An 18,221-nucleotide genomic window follows, 5' to 3' on the forward strand; every position below is an offset into this window, starting at 1 on the left:
CAGGGAGCTCATATTTTTAGACTGTCTCTCTATCCAAGGTTCTATGTTAGATACCTCATCCATGTTATTTAATTAAAGAAAACTAAGATCTCAAATCCGAAAGTGATGAGAAGGAGTCCAGGGCAAACAGAAGGGCTCCCCTGTTTCCCAAATGCCACTTGGAAAGTTTGGTTTCAATCCAGTCTGCAGCCAGCAGCTGGACCCCCAGCTCGGCTCCTTCCTGCTGTGATTCGTATTAACCATGGCCTGTGTTTGGGCTGTCCCTCCTTCCCTGTGCTCCTGGCTTGCAGGGTGTCAATGTCTGGGCCCTGGTGGCGGCTGTGGTGCTCCTCTCCAGCAGTGTGAATGACATCCAGCAACTGCTTTTCTGCCTCCGGAGACCCAGCTCCACGGTGACCATGCCAGATGTCACCGAGACCCTGTACTGCATAGCTGTGCTTCTCTACGCCATGAGGGAGAAGGGAATTAACATCAGCAATAGGTAATGCCCTGGGAGGAGGGGAGGGGATGCTGTGATAACGGGAGAGTCCCAGATGTGGCAACAGGTCCAGCCCTGCCACTTAGCAGTATTAGCACCCGGCAGGCTGTGGGACCCACCCTGCTCCACCTCAGTGTCATCTTCTGCAGGAGCCAGGGGTGGAGAGTTTGATGTGGAAAGGCTGGTAAGAGCGCTTTATGAACGTACAGTTCTAGGTGGCTGCAAGATACCACCAAGGCCGATTTTACCATCATGGGTCCTGCAGCCTTAGGGGAAGCCCCTCGCCAAGAGAAGCCTTCCTTATTCACCTGTGGCCTCGCTTCCCTAGGAAAATGTTAGGCTCTGCTTCCTCCGTTTCCCACTTGTGGGATGGAGAAGACTCGTCCATCTTATCACGTGGGAGAGGCTATTGCGTGTGGGCTGCTGATTCACAGGGGCCCCGATGGTTTCCTCAGCAGGGTGGGGAGTGCCTGGGGAGTCGTGTGTGTCTGACAAACACTGAACACCTGTGCGTGTCTGATAGTTGTCCACGAGCCGGTCCACAGCTTAGAGCAGATTCCTGATCTAGTGAGGGAAGACAGGTCCTGTGTCAGTGAATGTGTGAAAAGGCATTTTAGTGAGTAATGAGCACTGCAGAGAAAATAGAACAGAGTGCTATGGGGGGAATGCTGCTTTAGAGGGGTGGAAAAAGCTTCTCTGAGCAGGTAGTCCCTGAGTGAAACCTGAGTGGAGGAGGAGGCGCCGTTTCACAACTGTGGGGAGAGCAGTTTAGGAGAAGGTGTAGATGCCTTAAGGGCCTGAGGATGGGAATGAACTTGGGACATGTGAGGAAGAGAAAAAGTGCAGTATGGCAAGGGTGGGAGGGAACACAAGATTGTGAAGGATGGACAGGAGCAGTTGAGTGATCTTACAGGCCCGGATTAGAAGGTAGAATAAAGCCAGGCTCGGTGGCTCACACCTGTAATCCAGCACTTCGGGAGGGGAGGCGGGCAGTTCGCTTGAGGCCAGGAGCTGGAGACCAGCCTGGCCACCAAGGAGAAACCCCATCTCTATTAAAAATACAAAAATTAGCCGGAAATTTTTGGTGGTACATGTCTCTATTCCTCGGTTACTCGGGAGACCAAGGCATGAAAATCACTTGAACCCAGGAGGCAGAGCCTGCAGTGAGCTGAGATCATTCCACTGTACTCCAGCCTGAGCGACAGAGTAAGGCTCTAAAAAAAAAAAAAAAAAAATGTAGACTAAAACTCAGGGTGTGCTGGGCAGCTGGGGAGGGCCTTGTCCCTGAGTTGGAGTGATGGGGACAGGTAGCTCGACTGTGCAGCCATCCTGGAGAAGCAGAGACCGTGGCGGGTGGGGTGGGGGAAGGGGTGCCTTCTCCAGGGAGACTGGCCCCTGAAAGTTGCAAGCCCTGAGAGGAAGGTGGCTGGTGGCACCAGGGGAGTGACTGGTGCCCAGGCATCAGTGGCAAGGTACCAGGAGGGAACAGGATTCCCCAGAAGCGTCCAAGAGTTTGCTGATGGCTGCCGTCTTGCCACATCCCCACAGGGTGGAGAGAACATTCTGGTGTCTCCTCTTAGGAGGACCCCGATCCCTCTGGATCAGGGCCCTGCCCTTGTACTCTCACCTAACATTAACTACTTCCTTATTGCACACACCACATTGGGGTAGCGCTTCAACACGGGAATTTCAAGGGACACACTTCAGTCCATGGCAGTATGTATGTTGATTTTTGTTGCGTTTCTATGTGTCTTCCTGTTTTTTCTGGGAGATAATATAATCACATCTGAAATGTTGGATTATTAAAGGTATTTGTTGCATTGGAGAGGTGGAGGCTTGCAGACGGGCTCTTCTCGCTCTGGGGATGGGGAGCAGTGGAGAGGTCGAGGCTTGGAGACGGGCTCTTCTCGCTCTGGGGATGGGGACCAGTGCACTCGATTGTTGGGGGAGTGAGTCCAAGCTCACCCCCGGTCTCCCCACAGTCGAGGGGAGACTTGGAGAGGCTTTGGAATGGCATGTGCCAGCTGAGTCTGACGAGTCTAACAATGTCCTGTGCCTCTGCTGATTGAACTTTATCATCTTTGGTCCCTCTTGGTGACTTGGAGGCTGTTGTTTTCAGGTTCTTAGTAATCAGATCTTGTTATCCATAGCATAGTCCCTTTTCTTGGGACCTTAAACGATAGAATGCGTTCATGCTTCTAAAGCAATGTCATGTCCTAAGAAGTAGACAGCAGAGCCACTGAGGTTTAGAAAGAGGCTGGTGTTTTTATCCGTAGGTGTAGTGAGTATCATTCAAACAAGAGTCTCAGTGCTGGGAGCAGTGTTTCCCTTTGCCTTCCACTGGTCCTTACAGCTTTTCTGGTTGTTTATCTCTTAAAGTCACAGCTGGTGCCCCTCATTCCCTGAAGAGCCTGTCCTGGTCTCTTCCTCCTCTTGGTGATATACATAGAAACTACAACTTTCCCAGGACTGTGTTATCTGAGAATGCTTTGCCAGCCATAGATATATTTAAATCCTTTTCTTTCTTTTTTCCATTAAATGGTGGTAGGTATTTTCTTTTTAGAAATGGGAAGGAGTTTAAATCCATCTGAGAAAAAAAATAAAATACAGATTGTGACTTGAATTTGAAACTTTCTAAATCTACTTTTTTTTCTGGTAGGATTCACTACAACATTTTCTATTGCCTATATCTTCAGGAGAATTCCTGCACTCAGGCCACAAAAGTTAAAGAGGAGCCATCTGTCTGGCCAGGGTATGTGTATATGTCGGTCAGCATGTGTTTTGTCTTCTGTCCTTGACTCTTCCTTATACTTAGGGAGGGAGATGTTTCGCTTCACTTTAGCAACGTCATTGAGGCATAATGTGCATTGCGTAAAATTCACCCATCCTAAGAGTGTAATTCAGTGATATTGCCTGAGTGTGCATCAGCATTATAATCTAGCTGTAGAACATTTTTATTCCTGTAAGGAGAGGCCTTTTTTTGGTCAGCTTTTGTATATCCCATTTGTCTGTTTGGTTTTTGGACAGCCTATCCCCTGGACTTTTCATGTCTTTCTGTTTTTCTCATTTCTCTTCTGTAATGATTATAGCAAGAAAACCATCCAACTTACACATGAACAACAGCTGATTCTGAATCATAAGATGGAACCTCTCCAGGTGGTGAAAATCATGGCCTTTGCAGGTAAGGGAGCCCACATCAGGTTCACCAGGTAGTGGTTTTCTGCCTTTTCTCCCTACAGCCCCTTCTCGCTACCCGCCAGGGCATCTTTGCTCTGATCTGTCATCCAACTAATCATTTGATAACAGATCAAATAATCAATCTCAAAAGCAATTGGCCAAGGAATCCTTGCTTCCCCGGACCACTGCATGAACATCCACAGTAGAATTCCTGTTGACGGGTAGTTCACAGCAGTTAGTTGGTGGGGTAGATGTCCCCGGGATTGAGCCCAGCATTGTGATGTTTGCTGAGGCGCAGACGGCTTCTGGAGAGGGAGGGCATGTTAATCTCCAGCCCAGGGTTTCAGTAGCTCTCCGGTTTTGTGGGGTGATGTCTAGAGGGTCTGCCTTGGATTCGGTTTTAACATACATTCATAAATATATTATCTACAATTATCCTGCCTCTGTCAGCCACACCGATCCACTTACAGCCTCCTGAAGTACTTGCTTATTCTTTCATCACAGCCTTTGCTCGTGCTATTTGCTATTTTTTTCTACCTGTAATCCCTTCCTGCTCCTTTTGTGGCTAAATACCCTGCTAACAACAACGACAATGTATTAAATGCCTGCAGTGTGCCTGGCATGGTGCTGATCCTAATAGCATTCCGTGAGGTTGCTTAGTTATTCTTATTTGATAGAGGAAGAAATTGAAGCACAGAGAGCCTTGCCCCAGGCTGAATAATTGGATTCGTGGTAGAGGCAGAATTCAAAACTGGACTTGTCTCTCTCCGGAGACGTGCTTTCCCCCTCCCTAACCCTCCCCTCCTGTCCTGAGGGGCATTTTTGCCCTCAGGAACCCTACCTCTAAGGGATACCCACTTACTTCTGAGAAGCAAACTGAAGCCCATGAGGTCAAGGGGTTCGCCTGTCCTTTGTCCCCAGGCTGGAGCCTACCTGAGCTGAGGCCCAGCCCACCTTCACCCGGCTTCGAATCTGCTGCTCTTTTTGTGGCACTACTTTTATCAGCACTGAAAAACTTGTCACTGTCCTGCTGTCAAGACAGAGGTGTGATAAGCCTAGACAAGGCCTGATTGGGGATCCCTGGGCATGTCTTGTCTGGTCAGAGGGTCACCTCCTTTCCTCCTGGCTTCTCCAGGCACTGGAAAGACCTCAACCCTGGTCAAGTACGCAGAGAAGTGGTCTCAGAGCAGGTTTCTGTATGTGACGTTCAACAAGAGCATCGCAAAGCAGGCCGAACGCGTCTTCCCCAGCAACGTCATCTGCAAAACCTTCCATTCCATGGCCTATGGGCACATAGGGCGGAAGTGAGTACTGCTGTCACTAGTGGCGCTGTTGCTGCTGGCACGGTCACGTCTTACTGTTTTCCCATGACGATTACATGTGAGCTTACACCACAGTGACCCTGAGAAGTGTAGTGCTGTTATCTCCACTTACAGGCAGGAAATAAAACCATAGGTTTAGCCTTTTGTACTTTTATCCTGTAGCAACATATTGTTTACATATAATGCCGTCTTGCCGAGAGGGGTGTTGTCATGGAACTGAGGCACAGAAAGTCAGAATGACTTGCTTAAAGTTCAGAGTCTCACAAATCCTGATCAGTTGTAGGCTTTCCTTGGAAGGGAGTGAGGAAGACTTGGCCGAGGCACACTTGCCTCAGGTCTCCTGGATGTAGAGGCATCAGGGAACTCCGAGTGTCCCTCTGGGGATCTCCTGGAGCCCAGCTTCATGGTGGAATAGCAGTGTCTGCTGTAAGCTGGTTCCTCTTCTGGGTTGGTACATGGGAGTCCTGAAAGCCGTTTCCAGTCAGAAAAGGGCCATGCAGAACTTTCTTGCTTTAAAGCATTTGGTCTCGCCTGTGCATGGCACTTGAAGCTACCTCCTGGTGATGTCAGAGAGAGTGGAGGAGATGTTAAATAGCACCGAGCCAGAAGAGCCACGTGCTGTTCATTGGGGATGGGTATTGCAGGTACCAGTCGAAGAAGAAGTTGAATCTCTTCAAGTTAACACCTTTCATGGTCAACTCCGTCCTTGCTGAAGGGAAGGGTGGATTCATAAGAGCCAAGCTCGTGTGTAAGACTCTGGAGAACTTCTTTGCCTCCGCTGACGAAGAGCTGACCATTGATCACGTGCCTATTTGGTGTAAGAACAGCCAAGGACAGAGAGTCATGGTTGAGCAGAGTGAAAAACTGGTGAGTGTCTAAGTGTATGAAGTGTTAGGGATCTGAGGATGGGGGAAATGGGAAGTGTTAGGGATCTGAGGATGGGGAAATAGGAAGTGTTAGGGATCTGAGGATGGGGAACAGAGGAAGTATTAGGGATCTGAGGATGGGGGAAACGGGAAGTGTTAGGGGTCTGAGGATGGGGAAATAGGAAGTGTTAGGGATCTGAGGATGGGGAACAGGGGAAGTGTTAGGGGTCTGAGGATGGGGAACAGGGGAAGTGTTAGGGATCTGAGGATGGGGAAATGGGAAGTGTTAGGGATCTGAGGATGGGGAAATGGGAAGTGTTAGGGATCTGAGGATAGAGGAACAGGGGAAGTATTAGGGATCTGAGGATGGGGAACAGGGGAAGTATTAGGGGTCTGAGCATGGGGAAACAGGGGAAGTGTTAGGGATCTGAGGATGGGGAACAGGGGAAGTGTTAGGGATATGAGGATGGGGGAAACGGGAAGTGTTAGGGATCTGAGGATAGAGGAACAGGGAAAGTGTTGGGGATCTGAGGATAGGGGAACAGGGGAAGTGTTGGGGTTCTGAGGATGTGGAACAGGGGAAGTATTAGGGATCTGAGGATGGGGAAACAGGGGAAGTGTTAGGGATCTGAGGATGGGGAAATAGGAAGTGTTAGGGATCTGAGGATGGGGAACAGGGGAAGTGTTAGGGATCTGAGAATGGGGAAATGGGAAGTGTTGGGGATCTGAGGATGGGGAAACAGGGAGTGTGGGACAGCATTATTTCTTCTTTCACTTCTTCAGAACTGTTCGTAGGAGGTTGAGGGTGGGAGGGTGAGGCTATGGGCCCGTGGGGATGGCTGTGAATTGTTAGATATTTTCTCCTGTGGAGGACACTGGTGACCATCTCACTTAAGCCTCAGAATAGTCCTCCCATTTAACAAGAAGGCAGACATGGAATGACCTGCCTGAGTTTATAAGAACTTGTCACTGGGGTTTCTGGACCTCAAGTCTGATCTTAACTGAAGGCTGGAATCTCTCTTCTGATTTTCTTGGGTTATTGGTTCTATGGAATAGATTTTGCTAGTGGGAAATTCTGTTTCTTATTTTATCAAGTCTTTTCATTTGCCATTGTTTTATGAATTAAGAATCGGTCATAAATCTAGAAAACAATTTGGCTTTTCTGGTCCACCTAACTGTTGTGACCTCTGCCCTGTCATGGGCGTGGCATGGTCCGGCTGCTTCCTGTCTCGGCACTGGAGACCCTCTGTGGTGTGGAGAGGCTGTTGAGGAGACCCAGGAGGTTAGGGAGGTGCCTGCGGTCCCCCTTCTGTGATGATGCCCTGGCTTCACTGCTGTATAGGAATTGAAAGTGTGACTGCAGGGTGCTGCCTTTGCCAGGGTCTCAAACTCTGGGTTACCATATACCTTCCTTCCTAGAATGGTGTCCTTGAAGCAAGCCGCCTCTGGGATAACATGCGGAAGCTGGGGGAGTGCACAGAAGAGGCGTACCAGATGACTCATGACGGTAGGCAGCTGCCGGATGGCGGGGACTGGCAAGTGGGACTGCTTTCCTGGAGTTACAACTCCTGCCTCTCTCCTTATTTTAGGCTACTTGAAACTCTGGCAGCTGAGTAAGCCTTTGCTGGCCTCTTTTGACGCCATCTTTGTGGATGAGGCCCAGGACTGCACACCAGGTGATACACTGTTCAGGACATCAGTAGTCTCAAATACGTAGAAACAGCACCATGATTATGTAAGAGAACATCTGTGTGAACTAAGTTGATTATTATTATTTGTGATAAAGAAGAGGATCTTCTTACTCACCTTAGGATTTCAAGCTGCCCCTTGCCCTCACCCGAGCAGATTTCTCTGTCACCATAGGTTTTACTTAGATTGTTCTTAACATGTTGACCAAGTTGTAGATCCGCAGATGATAGGGACCTAGACTCATGCTCAGTGGGAAGAGATCGTCCATTGAGAGGGAAAAGGTTGTGTTGTCTATTTCTCAAGTGGCTGAGAGAGAACGGACAGTGTTAATGAGTCTGACTTCGTAGGTCAATTTTGAGTGCTGTAACATTAAAGACAATTTGCCTCATTTTAGATTTGCCTGTGTTGTTTTCTTAGGTTCCAACAATTCATCCAGGGCGAAACATAATCTGCATTCCTAGGACCAGAAACTGTTTCTTTTGTCCATTATAAAATAGCTGCTTTTGATGGAATGTGCCTGTCCTGCAGGAAAAGGCGACCTTGAGGTCCCGTGTGCCCTGGCTTAGCTTCACGGAAGTGTTTTGTCCTTTTCTTTTTGCTGCCTGGGGTGGAGATCTCAAGGTTTCTCACTTTTCCTCTCATTGGTTACAGCTATCATGAACATAGTTCTGTCTCAGCCATGTGGGAAAATCTTTGTAGGGGACCCGCACCAGCAGATCTATACCTTCCGGGGTGCGGTCAACGCCCTGTTCACAGTGCCCCACACCCACGTCTTCTATCTCACGCAGGTAAGTGCACGTTCTGCATCAGAGCCATTTCTTCTCCCTCCCAGTGTCTTACGTGCTGGGCCCTGTGCAAGGTGGTATGCCAGGGCCCACCAGAGCTAGCAAATCCTTGCTTCTAAGTAGTGGTTCTCAAAAGTGTGGTTCTTGGGGTCTGCCAAGTCAGACTGTTTTCATAACAGGTGTGTGCACAGCAGTCATCTGAGAAAGAGCTACTGCGGCTGAACTGTGAACTGACGGCTGCTGCCGCCTTATATGTTTGTACTTAGAACAGTTGTTAGACCAGCGCTGGTTGTTCAGACTTGTGTATTTGGCACTTTTTCGAAGACGAGTGAAACAAGCTGCGACTTCAGGGAAAATAACTGACAGTGTTTGTTGTCAAAAATAACATCTTTGCTTTCAAGTGAAATTAAAATTTTGGCAAACTCTCCCATAAGGAACATGACAACTCACAGTGTCCTTGATTATGCAAAAAGTTTATTATGCGCTCCTTCCTTTCCAATCACATGTCTGTGTGGGGTTGAATTTTCTTCATGTGTGTCAACCAAGATAGTATATCACAGCAGACAATGCAGATGTGAACACAGGAAGCCAGCACTCTTCTGTTATGCCAGGCATTGAAGAGATTTGCAAAAATGGAACATGGTGCCATTCTTCTTGCTGAATTTTTTCTTTGTTCTGGGAAATATGTTTCAAAAAATATATTCTTTATGTCGTCACATAAGAGGCTTTTGGCTGGGCACGGTGGCTCATGCCTGTAATCCCAGCATTTTGGGAGGCCAAGAAGGACAGATCACTTGAGGTCAGGAGTTCAATACCAGCCTGGCCAACATGGTAAAACCCTGTCTCTACTAAAAATACAAAAATTAGCCAGGCGTGGTGGCTCATGCCTGTAGTGTCAGCTACTCAAGAGGCTGAGGCAGGAGAATCACTTGAACCCAGGAGGTGGAGGTTGCAGTGAGCCGAGATTGTACCATTGCACTCCAGCCTGGGCGACACAGTGAGACTCTGTCTTTAAAAAAAAAAAAGTTTTGAATCGTTACTTTTAAATGAATTAAAATTTCTAATATGGTAAATATAGATAGATAGAGCTCACGTAAATAAAAGCTCTTTGGAGGCTTTTAAGTGTGATTTTTAATTGTGAAGCATCCTGAGACCAGAAGTTTGAGAACCACTGCTTTTAAGAAACTCATTTCTAATTAGAAGAGATGTCTCGGCCGGGCGCAGTGGCTCAAGCCTGTAATCCCAGCACTTTGGGAGGCCGAGGTGGGCGGATCATGAGGTCAGGAGATCGAGACCATCCTGGCTAACACGGTGAAACCCCATCTCTGCTAAAAATATAAAAAATTAGCCGGGTGTTGTGGCAGGCGCCTGTAGTCCCAGCTACTCTGGAGACTGAGGCAGGAGAATGGCGTGAACCCGGGAGGCGGAGCTTGCAGTGAGCCGAGATTGCGCCACTGCCCTCCAGCCTGGGCGACAGAGCGAGACTCCGTCTCTTAAAAAAAAAGAAGAGATGTCTCACTTGGATGAAAGTATCAACTGTGCTGTGTTTTGTGATGTTACTGAAAGTTCCGTAGATGCCTCTGTTACTCTTCCCTTGAGCTCCTGCTGCTGTGGTGGTTTAGGGTAGCATCAGTGCAGAGGTGTTTTGTTCTTTTAATAGACAATAGTTTTTTAGAATAGTTTCAGATTTCCAGAAAAATCGAGAGGAGAGTTCTCATATGTCCTGTACTCAGTTTCCCATTACTAACATCTTATCATCTTATATTAATGTGGAACACTTGTCACGATAACGAACCAACATTGATACATTATTATAGGCTGAAGTCCATGGTTCATTTGCATTTCCTTAGTTTTGAAATAATGTCTTTTGTGACTTCAGGATCCCATCCAGGATCCCACATTACATGTAGCCATGTGTCATGAGGCTCTTCTTGGCTGTGACAGTTCCTCAGACTTTCCCTATTTCTGATGTGACGTTCACAGTTTCCAGAAGTTCCAGTAAGGCGTTTGTAGGCTGCCGCTGTGCTGGGATTTGTCTAATGTCTTTCCTCATGGTTAGGCTAGAGTTCTGGGTTCTGGGAGGAAAACCACAGAGGTGAAGCTCCATTTTCTTCACATGCTGTCGAGGTGCATGCTGTCACCGTGGCTCATGACTTGAGGTGGACCTTGACCCCCTGGCTGATGTAGTGTTTGTCAGGTTTCACCACTGTAGAGTTCCTCTTTTCTTTCATCCTTTCCCTAGTGGATGCTTTGGAAGGAAGTCTCTATACACTAAGTGTTGAAGAATCTTCATAAATTATTTGGAATTCTTCTGCAAAGGAGATTTGTTTCTTCTCTCCCATCTATTTAAATATTCAATCATTTATCTAAATATGAACTCGTGGATATTTACGTTCTAATTTCAGTTCTGGTTCACCAGAATAGTTTTATAGTAACAAAGTCGTGTTTGTTTAAAGTCTAGTTTTCGTTTGCTATTCACCAAAGCACCTGAAGTTGTGTGTGCACGAAAACAGGCCGTACACAACCTGAGTGTAGGGAAGAATGATATCTTGCCAGCTGGAGGGGCCAAGGAAGCAGGGTCTTGGGCTGAGTTTTGAAGGTTAGGAAGTGACTTTGGTAGATGAAAGTCAGACAGAAAGCAGCGTGGGCTGACGCAGGGCAGCATGGGCAATGTGCAGGTGCTAGGGCTTCTGCCATGGCTGGTTGGTGCCGGGCAGTGGTTTTAAAGGTAGTGTGGAGAGGGATCTCAAAGGCAAGGGGAGAAGCCCTCCTTACCCTATTTTAATCTTTTGTTTGATTTAGACTTCACTAGATTTGATTTGGAGAAAAGGGTAGATTTGCTTAAAAGAAAACTTTACTATTGGTGTTGAGAATAATGGAAAATAAAGACTGCCGGGTTGTGAAGGGCCTAGAAAGTGAGCCTGTGAAGTTCGCTTTACGTGCGGGGGGTCAGGAATAACTTGTCGGGTCTGGCCTGCCCGGGCTGTGGTGGCAGTGATGGAAACTCACGGACACACCGCAGGGCGGGCTTCTGACTCCCTCTGTCTTGCTGTTTTCCAGAGTTTTCGGTTTGGTGTGGAAATAGCTTATGTGGGAGCTACTATCTTGGATGTTTGCAAGAGAGTCAGGAAGAAGACTTTGGTTGGAGGAAACCATCAGAGTAAGGCTTTTAATTACTTTTCTCTTTTATGTTACAAAAGTTTTCGTTTTTATTTCAATTTGCCATAGAGCTTGTGCTCTCTCCCTAAAGGTGGCATTAGAGGTGACGCAAAGGGGCAAGTGGCCTTGTTGTCCCGGACCAACGCCAATGTGTTTGATGAGGCCGTACGGGTGACGGAAGGGGAAGTCCCTTCAAGGATACATTTGATTGGGGTAAGAGTACTCTTCTGTTGACCACTTCATGCACAGAAACGTTGTAGATGAACATACCCAGTGAAAATGTTCACCTTCATTGGGATTATCACGCAAGAAAGCATTTGGGTTTTTGACTCTTTCCACCGGGCTGCACCATGGCTGGTCTGTATCCCAGGCCATTCTGATTATGCCAGTGAAACATTCCTGGAAAGGCAGACACAAGAAGGGCTGGGGATCTTAGTTTCCGCTCTTTAAACAATGAATGCTCTTCTTCCCTTGACAATGCCAGTGAGGCCGCGGGTTACTGGAAGCTTTTCTGGTTGTGTGTTGTCATTAGTGTGAGAACAGCTGAGCTGACAACACGCGGAGTACACACCTAGGCTCTAGTTCTGACTGGTCACTAACCGCGTGTGGCTGGGGGCAAGTCACAGCTTCTGTGTGCCTCATTCTCTCCACCTCTGAGGTAAAATAATGCCTTGCCTTACCTGTTTCACAGGGAGTTAGAAGGATTCAGTGGCATGTTTACAGCATTTTTAACCCTGAAGCAAAGTTTTATGACAAAAAGATATTCACTCATTCATTTGTGGAAATGTTTTCAAGAGCCTACTATGCATTAGGTACTCAATGAATCATAAGCAAAAGATGTTTTAAGTTTTTCATTTATAAAGACTATATAACAATGGTATAGAAATTTTGGAACCTAGAAAAGAACACATAATCCCAGTATTTCATATAATAGTTCTCATTTTGCTATTTTGTCTTTGTCCTTCTGGATGTGTATTTTGCATAATTGCAAGTATAGGGTACCTAGAAATGGATGTTGTTTTTCACTCAACACATAGGCATATTTTCTTTCATTACTATTTTAATGACCTTATAATATTTGGTCTGGTAAATAATAACATAATTTAGCCATAGTCATTGTTGTAAGAGAGTAGTATTTTTGGAATATCATCCACACTGGCATGATGTAAAGCAAGTGGTTCTCTCTACCTCTCTTAAATCCACTTATCACCTGTACCATGTGTCATTACACATGACCACACATCTGGTTGTGGGTTTTAATGTCAACTGTGTTATTCTGCCTGCTGTTTTATGTGAGTGTTTTATGTGTCCCTCCCTAAAAGATGTCAAGTCCTTGGAGTGTGAGGCCCTGATCGTATCTGTTTTCTGTGTGGGGCCTGGTGCTGTGTGAGTGCCAGAGCCCAGCCAGTGCTCAGCAGATACTCTTGGTAGATCTGGGCTAAACAGGGCAGTCAGGCTGTCTCCTCCAGGAGCTGACCTGTAAAAATGTAGAAGAATCTGGACCTAGAGACATTCTGTAGTTTCTTTTTTTTTTTTTGAGACAGAGTCTTGCTCTGTCACCCAGGCTGGAGTGCGATGGTGTGATCTCGGTTCGCTGTAACCTCCGCCTCCCAGTTCGAGAGATTCTCGTGCCTTGGCCTCCTGACTAGCTGAGACTATAGGTGTCTGCCACCACACCCGGCTAATTTTTGTATTTTTGGTAGAGACGGGTTTCACCATGTTGGCCAGGCTGGTCTTGAACTCCGGCCTCAAGTAATCCACCCACCTCAGCCTCCCAAAATGCGGGGATTACAGGCATGAGCCACCGTGCCCAGCCTGTAGTTCTTTTCTCACAAGAAACTGGTAAATGTGCATGCCGAGCACTTTGTATTCAGGCACCATTTGTATTCTTTAGAATCGTCTTATGTTTATGTTCCTGGAAGGTGCTTAACTTGCCTTTTTATTGATGCGAAAGCAGCGTGCAGCTATAGATCTTGCCTTTTTTAAAAGAGTAGGAAGAGTTTGAGGTAGCAGCGGTATCTTAGAACGTGGTCCCTGGGAGTGTTCAGGCCACGTGGCAGCCTCGCGCTTTCTGCTTCATGAAGTTTCCTGCTTGCCGCCTGTGCTTTGGGTGTAAGTCAAGATCCATTTCCAAGAAACCATCTCATTTCAAAACCCCATCCCTGCATTTGCTTTATTTTGTTTTGTTAAAGCAACAACAAGCAAAACAAAACAAAAAACAACAAAAAAACAAAAATCCCACCAAAAAACTTTTTCAGGGGATTAAATCATTTGGATTGGACAGAATCATTGATATTTGGATCCTTCTTCAGCCAGAGGAAGAACGGAGGAAACGTGAGTACCCGCCTGGCCTTGGTGCATTGGAAGGAAGCACCCAAGGGACAGGGACGAGAAAGAAGCAGGCCCGGTCTGAGTCAGGGACTCGTTTCCCTCCAGAGAAGGGAGAGCTAGAGCTCTCTTCCCATGAAGAGGGGGGTGCCTCAGGCCTCCTGTTTTCATAGGTACTGACAGATTTTTCCAGATCCTCCTCACAGGAGCCTCAGTCTCTTTCCAACACTGGTCCCATAGGCTGTCTTCCCCTGCATCTTTCTGTCTGCCTGGGCCACTTTATATGTTGTACACTTCCACGTGGGCCCCAAGTGATAGTGTCGAACATTTCTATAGCGCTTTTCTTTTCCTGTTGACTGCGCTATTTCAAATCCCTGTGAAGTAGGTGAGGATCTTGAGCCTAGGGTTTTGCTCCTCAGTCGGAGACGGAGAGGCCACCGCACTGCCCTGACTTGCCCAGGGACACACAGCGAGTTAGTGATGCAGTCAGGCCTGGAACCTGGGTCTCCCCACTTTCAGACCGTCTGCTCTTGTGCAGCTGCTTAGGAACGTGCAGCACCTGCCACCGTCTGTGAGTGGAGCTTGTGTCACCTTAACTTGTGCGTGTATTCTCCTTAGAAAACCTCGTCATTAAAGACAGATTTATCAGAAGATGGGTGCACAAAGAAGGCTTTAGTGGCTTCAAGAGGTATGTGACCGCTGCTGAGGACAAGGAGCTTGAAGCCAAGATCGCAGTTGTTGAAAAGTATAACATCAGGATTCCAGAGCTGGTGCAAAGGATAGAAAAATGCCATATAGAAGATCTGGACTTTGCAGGTAAGGGAAACAGTTGGTTTTTACCTTCCTCCTAAGAGGAGGAACAGATGGTCTGCTGCTGGTTTTTTTGTTTTTTTTGTTTTGAGACAGAGTCTTGCTCTGTTGCCTAGGCTGGAGTGCAGTGGCGTGATCTTGGCTCACTGCAGTGTCCCCCTCCTGGGTTCAAGCAATTCTCCTGCCTCAGCCTCCTGAGGAGCTGGGACTACAGGCGCCCGCCACCACGCCCGGCTAGTTTTTGTATTTTTAGTAGAGATGGAGTCTCGCCATGTTGGCCAGGCTGGTCTCGATCTCCCAACCTCAGGTAATCCACCCACCTCGACCTCCCAAAGTGCTGGAATTATAGACGTGAGCCACCGCGCCCTGCCTCTTCTGCTGTTTCTTCCCTGTGTGAAATATCTTTGAGCAAGGATGGCTTTATTGCTTAAGGGAGAGGGGAGCAGGGTTCTGGTTCTTCCTCAGGGGCTCTTTATTTCTGTTCTACTTTCAAGCCCATAGAATGGGATTTTCTAGTCCCAGCTCTGCCACGTGTAATGTCAGGCAAGCCGTGCAGCCCTTTTCTGGGCTCTGTCCCTTCGTGTGTTAGATTCAGAGGGTGGGTGGAGCCACTCTGGCCTCTGGGATGTGATTCTGAGAGGCACTAACCTCTGCAACTAATTTTCAACTTTTCTCATCTTTTTCTTTTTTCTGTTCCTGACAGTTGTTTCCTCTTTCCCCCTTTTCCCACAAAACTGCACTTAGGCAAGAACTGTTCGAGCTCAGAGTCAAGTGGGAAGCATGTATGTTTTTGTCATCTCGTTTCTTTGCCTTTGAAGCCCCGTCTAATGTGTGCTGTGTTTTTATCCTAGAGTACATTCTGGGCACTGTGCACAAAGCCAAAGGCCTGGAGTTTGACACTGTGCATGTTTTGGATGATTTTGTGAAAGTGCCTTGTGCCCGGCATAACCTGCCCCAGCTTCCCCACTTCAGAGTTGGTAAGAGGTGGCCGGGTAGTGTCAGGTGCTGTTGTAGTGGGTGGTGACTGGAATGCTTCCTTTACACTGCCTTGTTGTTTGTTGGATGCTGTGGCCTCCTGGTAGGGCACTTCTGGAAAAACAAAACCATGAAACACCTCCTAGTCCTAAACTTTTGATTCTTGTACTGTGGTTTTTTAAAAAACAAAACTTCCCCAAGGCGCACCCCTCTGGGGGCTGCGTGTGGGGTGATGATGTTTGTGGTGGCCCTGTGAGCCCCGCGCTGCTCTCGGCTCCACCTGTGAGCCCCGCGCTGCTCTCGGCTCCACCTGTGAGCCCCGCGCTGCTCTCGGCTCCACCTGTGAGCCCTGCGCTGCTCTCAGCTCCAGGTGTTTCACCATCAGACTTTTAGTCTCCAGCCTCATGAAAGCTTTAACGTATAGTTTACTTCCTTACCAAGTAATTCCTTTAATTCTTCATTTATTAAAGAGATGAGAAAATCACAAAAGGAGAAGTAGTAAGCATTCTTTATCATTTGGTTTTTTTTTGTTTTTTGTTTTTTTGGTACAGACAAGGGTCTCACTATGTTGCTGAGGCTGGTCTCAAACTCCTGGACTCAAGCGATCCTCCCACATCAGCCTCCTAAAGTGTTGGGATTGCAGGCGTGAGCCACCACAGACATTTGTCTGCTTTGTTGTTGTTGTTGTTGTTGTTGTTATTATTATTTTGAGATGGAGTCTCACTCTGTCACCCAGGCTGAAGCGCAGTGGTGCGATCTCAGCTCACTGCAATCTCCACTTCCCGGGTTCAAGCGATTCTCCTGCCTCAGAGTAGTTGGGACTACAGGCGCGTGCCACCACGCCCGGCTAATTTTTGTTTTTAGTAGAGACGGGGTTTCGCCATGTTGGCCAGGCTGGTCTCAATCTCCTGACCTCAGGTGATCCACCCGCCTCGGCCTCCCAAAGTGCTGGGATTGTAGGTGTGAGCCACCATGCCTGGCCTTGTCTGCTTTCTAATAAATTTGTACTCAAGGCTGCTTTGTAATAAATTTGTACTCTGAGCATCAGTGCTATTGCTTTGGTTTTAAATCTTAGAATAAAACCGTTTGAAATTTATGTACAAACAAACAAAGCTGTCTGTTAACTGTAGGTTGGAAATTTGGGGCCTAGCACACATTGGCATGCTGAAAACGGAAACCACAGCATTCATGACTGCTGGCGAACATAGAACATGGTTTGGAGTGGAGAGAGGAAGGGAGGCGGCCATGGAGAAGTTTACTATAGTACCACCTTTTTCCCCCTTCTGGTTTACATGTTTACAAATGTAATTTTTTGGGGGACATGTAATTTACATGCCACACAACCCACCCATCCAAAGTGTACAATTCTGCAGCTTTTTGCACGCCGTTGGGTCTGCTGCACTTTGTTGAGTTCCTGCCATTGTGTGGTGAATCGAGATGGGAGATGAGAGGTGCAGTTGGGCAGCACAGACTCATAGCACACAACACACTTGTGTGTCTTCCTTGTTGTCCTGTGACAGTGTCAGCCATTTCCAAATGGGAGTCTGGCAGTCCAGAGACAGTGTAAGGAAATGGAAAGAGACAAGCAGACTCGGTCCAGCTCCCAGGCCCTTGATTAGCCAAGGCCTTGTTTGTAGGAGTGACTTAACCTGTCTAAGCCTTGGTTTCCCCAGCTGTCTCATGGGCTTGTTGTGAGAACTGGCATAATGACTGTAAACAGCCATCTGGCACATGGCGGGTGTCGAATAACCAATTAACACATTCCCAGGATTCACGTAGCAGGACTAAATAAAACCCAGTATTTTGTGCCACTAGTCTGCTGGGATTTGGTTTGTTTTTGGAACTGGCATTTGTAGGAAAATTTTGTATTTACAGCCAACAAATGTTGAGTGGTTTTCTGCAGGGAATGGATGGGGGCTAGTAAACATTTAGATGAGACATAAGGTTTTGTAAGCTTTTGTAAGGCTTTTTAGTTGAATTTTCTCCCCTTTACTTTGTTTAGAGTCATTTTCTGAGGATGAATGGAATTTACTGTATGTTGCAGTAACTCGAGCCAAGAAGCGTCTCATCATGACCAAATCATTGGAAAACATTTTGACTTTGGCTGGGGTAAGCGGATCGGGCAGCATGAGCTAACTTGATGCCATTGAATGTTACTTAGTCTGCATGAGGGGCTGACCTGGAGCCTTCAGAGGCCTTCGGATCAGGGTCATGGGTTGGAAGAGAAACGCTGCTTGAATGTGCAGAGGCCGATGACCAGTGTAAGAAGTGTTCTACCCAAGGAAACAAAAATGTGGTTCTTTTCTGAGTCATTTCCTAATTCAGTTTAAAAAGCTCTGTTTAAGATACCAGCAGTGGGCCAGGCACGGTGGCTTACGCCTGTAATCCCAACACTTTGAGAGGCTGGGGCAGGCGGATCACTTGAGGTCAGAGGTTTGAGACCAGCCTGGCCAACATGGTAAAACCCCATCTCTATTAAAAATACAAAAATTAGCCAGGTGTGGTGGCATGCATCTGTAATTCCAGCTACTCGGGAGGCTGAGGCAGGAGAATCACTTGAACCTGGAAGGCGGAGGTTGCAGTGAGCCAAGATGGCACCACTGCATTCTAACCTGGGTGACAGAGCGAGACT

General features: G+C 47.3%; 1 protein-coding gene across 1 annotated transcript in view; it reads left to right on the top strand.

Annotated features, from left to right (window-relative positions):
* Positions 1-18,221, top strand: part of FBH1 (F-box DNA helicase 1) — a 52,098-nt gene that overhangs the window by 17,492 nt on the left and 16,385 nt on the right. The window contains 14 exon segments of the mRNA XM_017872447.1: positions 291-481; positions 3,138-3,230; positions 3,568-3,659; positions 4,791-4,959; positions 5,622-5,844; positions 7,263-7,350; positions 7,433-7,519; positions 8,184-8,320; positions 11,378-11,477; positions 11,568-11,689; positions 13,735-13,810; positions 14,423-14,620; positions 15,466-15,591; positions 17,592-17,698. Of these exon segments, the coding sequence (XP_017727936.1) occupies positions 291-481; positions 3,138-3,230; positions 3,568-3,659; positions 4,791-4,959; positions 5,622-5,844; positions 7,263-7,350; positions 7,433-7,519; positions 8,184-8,320; positions 11,378-11,477; positions 11,568-11,689; positions 13,735-13,810; positions 14,423-14,620; positions 15,466-15,591; positions 17,592-17,698 (1,809 nt within the window).

The sequence above is a fragment of the Rhinopithecus bieti genome, unplaced genomic scaffold (assembly GCF_001698545.2).
Source record: "Rhinopithecus bieti isolate Rb0 unplaced genomic scaffold, ASM169854v2 scaffold_6933, whole genome shotgun sequence".
Classification (NCBI taxonomy): domain Eukaryota; kingdom Metazoa; phylum Chordata; class Mammalia; order Primates; family Cercopithecidae; genus Rhinopithecus; species Rhinopithecus bieti.